General features: G+C 41.1%; 1 protein-coding gene across 1 annotated transcript; it reads left to right on the forward strand.

Moving 5' to 3' along the window:
• The first annotated feature begins 811 nt into the window (after nucleotides 1-811).
• Nucleotides 812-2,029, forward strand: LOC139006322 (upstream-binding factor 1-like protein 1). The gene has a single exon (XM_070408760.1). It carries the CDS (start codon nucleotides 812-814, stop codon nucleotides 2,027-2,029), a length of 1,218 nt encoding a protein of 405 aa, XP_070264861.1.
• Nucleotides 2,030-8,653: the final 6,624 nt, after the last annotated feature.

Consider the following 8,653-nt stretch of genomic DNA (forward strand, 5'->3'; position numbering starts at 1 on the left):
TTACATGGTGGGGGTATCAGTGATTTGTTAATTGTGATAGGTGCCAACAAAATAAGGTAGCATGGCACCTCTGTTAAAAATAATTTTCTACAGCATCTTTAAGATGGTGACTATAGTTAATAATACTATAATTGAAAGTTTCATGCATCTTACTGCAAAACACCTTTTTTTTTTTTTCTGTTAGGATGAAACCCCGCAAATGTTGTTTTCTATGTGTTGTAAATCTCATCAGCCATCCTCCTACTATCTGTAATCTACTCAGGTTTAGGGTGGTTCCTTCCTTTTGAAGGCACAATCCAATCTGAGCAAGTGGGTGTGGCCTTACCTGGGTGGAACCACATAAAAGGCACATCTGTGGAGAGGCCACTTCACTTCTTCTCCAGGGTAGACTGACTGAAGTTGGAGCTGCCAGTTGAGCACGGAGATTTTCTATTGACCCTGATACTGAGAACTTCCAGAGGTGGGGCCATTCTTAGCACACACTGAAACCTAATTAAGGTGGAGCTTTCCGGGATCCCTATATCAACGTGTCTCAAAAGCCAGATTCATTCTGTTTGGAGGCATTTGAAGTTGCTGGAAAACTCAGAAGGTTACAGCAGCCTTTAGTTACAAGAGCCCAGAGAACACAGAACTCCTGACCTGATTGGGTGGGTGTTCCACTGAGATCAATTATACAATCTTAAGAAATATAGAACACACCCTGCAAAACTTCCAAAATAGCTCAGCTGCTACATCTTAAGCTTGAAGACTTTTGAGTTTCTGCTGTGCTGTTTGCATAACTGCGGCCTCATAAGTGGCCAAAGCCCTAGAAATGGCATTGAGTAACGGCCAAGACCAATGGCCCAAAGAAGACATTGTGATGTTACTGGACCTCCTGAAGAATAATCTCCCATCCAATGACAACCACACATTCAAAACAACCCAGTCACATATGGACTGGGGGAAAGTAGCTTTTAAAGGCTATTCTGGAGAAATGTGCAAACTCAAGTGGTTAGAGGTTTCTAGTAAGATAAGAAAGTATCGTACTTTGACAGAATTAGTCCTGGAAGCTGAGGAACATGTTAAAAATTCTTACAAAAGCAAAAAACTGAAGAAACATCCTGACATGCCCAAGCAGCCCCTGACTGCTTATCTCCGCTTCTTCAAGGAGAAGCGTCTTGAATATTCCCAAATGCACCCCAAACTCAGCAACAAGGAGCTGACCAAGGTCATGTCTGAGAAATACAAGGAGCTCCCAGAGGAGATGAAGATGAAATATATTCAAGATTTCCAGAAGGAGAAACAGGAATATGGGGGGAAAATGGCTCAGTTCAGGAAAAACCACCCTGAACTAGTGCAGAACTCCAAGACATCTGTTGTCCCCAAAAGAAGCCCAAAACGCGCCCCCAAGAAATTTCAGAGAAAAGGGAAAGAAGTGAAGTCTTCCTCAGGAAACAATTTTTCAGAGGAGATAAAATTCCATGGAGAGCCCGAGAAGCCCCCCATGAACGAATACCAGAAGTTCCATCAGGATATGTGGTCGAGTGTGGAGCTGCAAGGCCTGCCCCCGAGGGAGCGCATGGTGGAGATTAGCAGGCGCTGGCAGCGCATCCCAAAGAGCCAGAGGGAGCATTATAGGAAGCAGGCTGAGGAGCTGCAGAAACAGTACAAGGTGGACCTGGAGCACTGGCTCAAGAGTCTGTCTCCTGAAGAGTATGCTGCCTACAGACAGAGAACCTCTGGGAAGAGGAAGAACACGAACATGCGTGGAGGTCCAGACCCCAAGATCATCAGGACAGATGTGCAGTCTCCATCAGCAAGGTCTCTGCAAAGAGAGCTTGCACAGAACCAGGGGCCACAGGCTCCAGGGACAGAGTCATCAGAGACAAATGGGGACTGTTTTCATTCCTCGCGTGGATCTGAAGAAAAGGAGGGACATGAGGAAAATGCAGAAAGCTGCAGCTCCTCAGATTCCAGCAGCAGCGATGAAGATGACAGCAGCTCCGGCTCATCTTCCTCGGGGGACACCTCTGACTCAGACTCCAATTGAGCTTTGTTCCTTCCTAGATGGTGGGACAGAGAACTTCCCAACAGAAGTCTTTGGCATCTATGTAAATTGAAGGGCTCTTCTCCCTGTCCCTTTTTATTGCTTTGCTTCTTCCTTCCTTTCCCTTCCTCCTCCTCAATACAGAGTGGGACAGGTTGGGAAGCAGGGAATTGGCACAGAACTCTTAATATCAGGTCCACACGCCTGGGAAGAGAGGTTTCTGCAGGGAAAAGAAATAGAAATGTGAACCTGTATTGGGTCACCCTACATCGTCAGTATCACTCCCCCTAGGATATCCGTGTAAGGAAGGATCTTGAAACAAATGGTGAGATGATTGGGCAGCTGTGAGGAGCACACTTCACTAGACTGAGTCTGAAGAAAGAAGTTTTGCTTTTCTCACTTTCTGTCTGCCAGACGTGGTCTAGGGTCCACTATAAGCCTGTGACTCTTACATTCTCTGCAAGAACTGTACCTCTGGACTCTTATACTACATCTGCTGTGAGAAAGGAGTTGGCCATTCTTAATGTGAGAGTGGGCAGCATTATATAGCAGGCAATATTTATACATGTATATTTAACTCTGACATCTCCATGAGACTTTCTTACTTATTTCAAATAAAATTTGAGGGCCTCCATGGGAAAAAAAAAAAAGTCTTAACTAAAAAGCAAAACAAAAAGAAAATCCTGTCATACACTGCAGCATGGATGAGCACAGAGGACATTATGCTAAGTGAAATAAGCCAGACACAGAAAGACAAATACTGCATGGTCTCACTTATATGTGAAATCTCAAAAAGTCAAACTCACAGAAGCAGAGAATATAATGGTGGTTGACAGGGCCTGGGGAGTGGGGTAGATGGGGAGATGTTGCTCAAAGGATATAAAGCTTAAGTTACATGGTATGAATAAGTTCTAGAGATTTAATGTTCAGCATGGTGACTATCTATAATAATAAAAGCTATTATGCTAATATGCTAATGTGACAGGATGTCCTTCCATCCTTCTGGACGAAGCCGGGGCTGCAAGGGAAGCCTAGGTCCCGGGTGCCAGAGGGAAGCTGGTGCTGGCAGCTGGGGGAAGGAAGGCCTGGTCTTCCACGAATTTCGTGCATCGGGCCTCTGGTCAATAATAATGCTGCATTGTATATTTGAATTTGTTAAGAGAGTAAATATTAAATATCCTCATCACAAAAAAGGTAACTATGAGGGGATGGATATGTAAATAATCACGATTGTGGTAATTTCACAAATATATACAAGTATCAGAGCAACACATTGTACACCAAGTGTGTCAAACTCAAAGGCTAAGGCGGGCCAAATAAACAAGGTTTAAGTTTATGTGGGCCGCAAAAAACAAAAGCTTCAGTTTTCATAGGAATATAGGTTTATTTCGATAGCAACATGCTTAATACAAAGGGCTGAAATAAATGAATAATTATTAACATAAAATAATAGAACATTTTAATAAAAATTAACATTTTTTCCTGAACATTCACTCATCAGACTTTGAATAACTGTACAAATTAATAAGCGAAATGCAAATAAACCTATTTTTCTTGTTCTCCAAAAGTGAAATATTTCCTGTTGCACACACCAAACAAGTCAGTACAAGACTAATAACATGGCGAACAGCAACTAAAATACTTGCTGCTAGTATTAGTTGAGAGAAATGGTGCACCTGTGCCTAAGGCATGTAAGGGAAATGAATGCAACATAATTATAGTAATCAGTCACGAGCAAACGTTGTAGTTTGTTATTAATAATTATGTACAATAGGATGTTGTAAAGATTAAGTTTTGAAATTTTTATTAAAACATTTCTTACAGATCGTTATATTGACTGGACCGCAAAAATATTCATTGTGGGCCACATGCAGGCCATGGGTTTGACATGCTTGTTGTACACCATAAATATATACAATTTTTATTTGTCATTTGTACTTCAATAAAGCTGAGGACAGAAAGCACACTTCTACCCAACTGAGTATAGAAAGAAAAAAAAAAAACTTTATAACAGGGAAACCTAGCATATACCACCTAAACCTCGTGATCCAGGTTAATGTTACCAGAAAGAAGTCACATCGATGCCCTGTGCCCCACCCAGTATGATATGAGAAGAAGGGCACATCACCTCTGTGGTGTTCTTCCCTAAAATTCATCTCTGTCTTTTCATGAGAAAACATCAGACAAACCAAAATTGGGAACTTTCTACAAAATATCTGACAATTACTGTTCAAAAGTGTCAAGGCTGTGAAAGACAAGGAAAGACTGAGAAACTGTCACAGATTGGAGGAGACCAAGGAGATATGACAACGAAAGGAAGAGAAGGTGGGAGGGAGGGAGAAGGGTAGAAAGGAAGACGATAAAGGTCTTGCCGGTTGTCAGGAAGATATGAAGACTTCTGGACCCGGCCGGAACCGGTTTGGCTCAGTGGATAGAGGGTCGGCCTGCGGACTGAGGGCTCCCAGGTTCGATTCCGGTCAAGGGCATGTACCTGGGTTGTGGGCACATCTCCAGTAGGGGCTGTGCAGGAGGCAGCCGATCGATGTTTCTCTCTCATCGATGTTTCTAACTCTCTATCTCTCTCCCTTCCTCTCTGTAAAAAAATCAATAAAATATATTAAAAAAAGAAAAAGACTTCTGAACCTAAATTCTTATTCCTCATTTCATCTTTGCTATTTTCTTGACATGCAACAGGAATCCCATGGAGCCTTCCTTGCCTGAACCCCTCCCACCACAAAAAAGATAAAACACAATTTGTCCAAGGAAATATAGGCATCTATCCCTGTAATTGTAAATCCTAAAACTACACTTGAAATATGCAGCCACACTGTCCCCTTTTTTCTATATAACTCTGATACAGGTATTATGCTATAGATAATATTACCTGAATAAGGCACACCAATTAATTATTAATTTACTAAGTTATGAATTCTAGTGATTCCTTTAGTTCCTTAATATCTCATTTTAATCTTAGGTTAATAATTGCTTATTGTGAAAATCCTGGGACAGTTCACAAAAACCTAAATTGCAAACCTTTAAAAAGAGACAAATATATTATTATGCAAATATCATGTATTAATATAATACCCCAACAACATTCCTAGATGTTTGAAATATTATGCTATAAGATTTTAGTGATTGATGCTACAAGGATTGTTGCAATCTATTCATAACTTGACAGCATTAAGTTTTTATTGAGCACTTATTATGTGCTATGTTCAGTTAGGGCTAAAATACTGAAAGACAGATAATTTCTCTATGATTCTAGAGTTCAGAGTCTAGAGAAGGAGACAAATATAAACAAGGAAAAAAAATAATTATAATTTTTTATACATGCAATGACAGAAGAATGCTTAGAAAGAAAAATTTGTCAGGGGGCTAGGGGAAGGGAGCTGATTTCAACTGAGTCTGCAGACAAAGCCTCTTCAAGAAGGTGACCTTTTCTACTTGTCTTTAGAAAACATGCAGTAGTTATAAAACTGTGCTATACACATTTAAAAGATGGAAAAGAAACCACCTAAAAATCCTATCTAATAAAGAGGGAATATGCTAATTGACCCAAATGCTGTTGCAAAGATGGTGGCACCCACAGCCAATAAGGAGGGATATGCTAATTGACTGCCACACCCTCAAAGTTGGCGGTGCCCACAGCCACAAGATGGCGGTGCCCAGTCCCCTTGACTCAGCCTTGCCACATGCCTGCCTCCAGAGTCCCCCATTCCCCTCAGCCCCCCAGCCGTCCAGGGCCGGTCCAAGGCGCAGGTAACCAGGGCTGGCCAAGCCTTGCTCTGCTGGCAGTGGCAGCAGCAGAGGTGTGATGGGGTGTCACTTTCCCCTGATTGCCAGGTCAACTCCTGCTCCTGAGGGCTCCTGGACTGAGAGGCGGCAGGCTGGGCTGAGGGACCCCGCCTCCAGTGCATGAATTTTTATGCACCGGGCCTCTAGTTTAACATAATAGGGCACCAAGTGATATTAGATATTCACTTCCTGGCCTTTACAATAAAAAGAAAAAAACATTTGTGCTATACAGTTCCCACTTCTTAAATAAATAAAACATACCAAGTCATCAAAAGTTGCTTCAATTTCTTTGACACTGGTTTCAAGCAGTTATTTATCATATGATTCTTTGCATAAGAAATAGCATATAAATTAATAAACTATGATTTTCCTGTATTACTTTGCATAAGATACTAAAAAAGTTCTTCAATTCGATATTTCTGAAATTAATCCAATATAAAGCATAAGATAATACAAGCCAGATACTGACTGGTATAACTAAATTTAGTGACTGAAAGAAACTAGTAAATGGATACCATTTAAACTCTCTAAGTACTAGCTAACAACTGAACCTAAATATTCTAAATGGCAAAAATTAATAGCTAAATTCTCTACTAAATATCTACCGTGCTGATATCAGGTATCATTGATTGAGGAGAAACCCATACACTTTGGATAGCAGACATAAAGAGGATTAACTTAACATTTTGTGGTGAGTAATTCATTCTTGTTCAAGCCAAGAGACATAGAAGCAAGCTGCACTGTTATCAGGGAAAGAGGCCAAGGTATTTCAATGAACAACAACAAGAAAGAGTTTGAACTTGTGTAAGCATATGGCCAGGTATTTGGCTGTGACCACAGAATTTGACATCATAAAGCACAACAAAATTATTTTGATCCCCCTCCAAAAAATCCTGAGTATTTCCATTACCAGTTGGCCAGTGACCCCAAAAAACTTCATGTGGAGTTTACTGAGAGTTTCCTTGTGAGCAGAACCACATCATCATGGGTCTGCCAGGATGACTTAGCAAATGTATCAAGTAGTTTAATGAGCCAAGCATTTATCTGGGGTTATTAAATAAAGCTCATTAAAAATCAAACAATAAGCCCGGCCGGTGTGGCTCAGTGGTTTAATGTCAACCCATGAACCAGGAGGTCATGGTACAATTCCAGTTCAGGACACATGCCCAGGTTGAGGGCTCCATCCCCTGTGAGGGGGTTGTGCAGAAGACTGCTGATCAATGATTCTCAGCACTGATGTTTCTATCCCTCTCTCCCTCTTCCTTCCTCTCTCTGAAATCAATAAAAATGTATTTTAAAAAAATTAAACAGAGATTACTAAATATAATTATCTTTGTTTCACCATAATTGAAGCTGAGCTGTTCTTTCTGACAACAAACCACCAGAAGGCTTAGCTGCATTTTGATAAAGCAAATATAACCATCATCGCAGATAAGGGTGCTTCCCTTCCTTCTCATTTGCACTGATAAGTGGGCATGCATCCAATCTATCTATCAACTGTACAAGAAGTATAGAATTTTGAACAAATAGTGATATTAATATTAAAGCATTAGAACTGTTCTTTGGGGAGACTATTTTATTTAGCAGGAAAAAGAACTTCGTTATTTAATGTGCTGATGGATTCTTTATGTCTCTTCTCCCAGATAATGAGAATATGGATGTTGGGATGCTTTAAGTACCAGTCAACTAGAAGTATGAGATGGGCTGAGATAAGCTTCTCTCCACCCAGAAAAGCTCTCCCGTTGACCAGAAGTATAAGGGAGGGGAAAAGACAGAATGAGTTATGGTCTGTGGCCTACCTCACCAAATGCATTCAGTCCACGTAGATTTCTCCTAATGGCCTAGAACAGTGGTCAGCAAACTCATTAGTCAACAGAGCCAAATATCAACAGTACAACGATTGAAATTTCTTTTGAGAGCCAAATTTTTAAAACTTAAACTATATAGGTAGGTACATTGTTATTAACCTAATTAGGGTACTCCTAAGCTGACCTTTGCTAAAAACGTTCTCAATCTGAGGAGTCGACCTCAGCGAACGTACCCCCACTTCTTCTAATGCCACTTCTTCAAAATAGACTCACCCAGGCCGAAAACCGACTTCTACGCATGAGCCACGAAGTTTCAATCGTACTGTACCTGCGCGCCCGCATGTGGTATTTTGTGGAAGAGCCACACTCAAGGGGCCTAGAACCGTGGTCGGCAAACTGCGGCTTGCGAGCCACATGCGGCTCTTTGGCCCCTTGAGTGTGGCTCTTCCTAAGCCTTAGGAGTACCCTAATTAAGTTAATAACAATGTACCTACCTATATAGTCTAAGTTTAAAAAATTTGGCTCTCAAAAGAAATTTCAATCGTTGTACTGTTGATATTTGGCTCTGTTGACTAATGAGTTTGCCGACCACTGGGAACATCAGATATACTGAAGGAAAAGGAAGCCTACTATTCCTGTGGCTTTTGAGAGGTTTGTTCTCCTTTTGAATGGCAGTTTTTTAAATATATATTTTATTGATATTTTACAGAGAGGAAGGGAGAGGGATAGAGAGTTTGAAACATTGGTGAGAGAGAGACATTGATCAGCTGCTTCCTGTACACCTCCGACTGGGGATGTGCCCGCAACCAAGGTACATGCCCTTGACCGGAATCGAACCTGGGACCCTTCAGTCCGCAGGCCGATGCTCTATCCACTGAGCCAAACCTGTCAGTGCTTGAATGGCAGTTTTAGACTGTCTTCTCTTAAAGACAGAGACTGTTTTTTTTCATTTTTGTAGTCTATGCTCAAATGACCTAATACTATACACACAGCATATGCTCAGTAAATGTTTGACCAATAA

This window comes from Myotis yumanensis, unplaced genomic scaffold, assembly GCF_028538775.1.
Source record: "Myotis yumanensis isolate MYYU_CA2020_CCGP unplaced genomic scaffold, mMyoYum1.0.hap1 SCAF_3, whole genome shotgun sequence".
NCBI lineage: Eukaryota > Metazoa > Chordata > Mammalia > Chiroptera > Vespertilionidae > Myotis > Myotis yumanensis.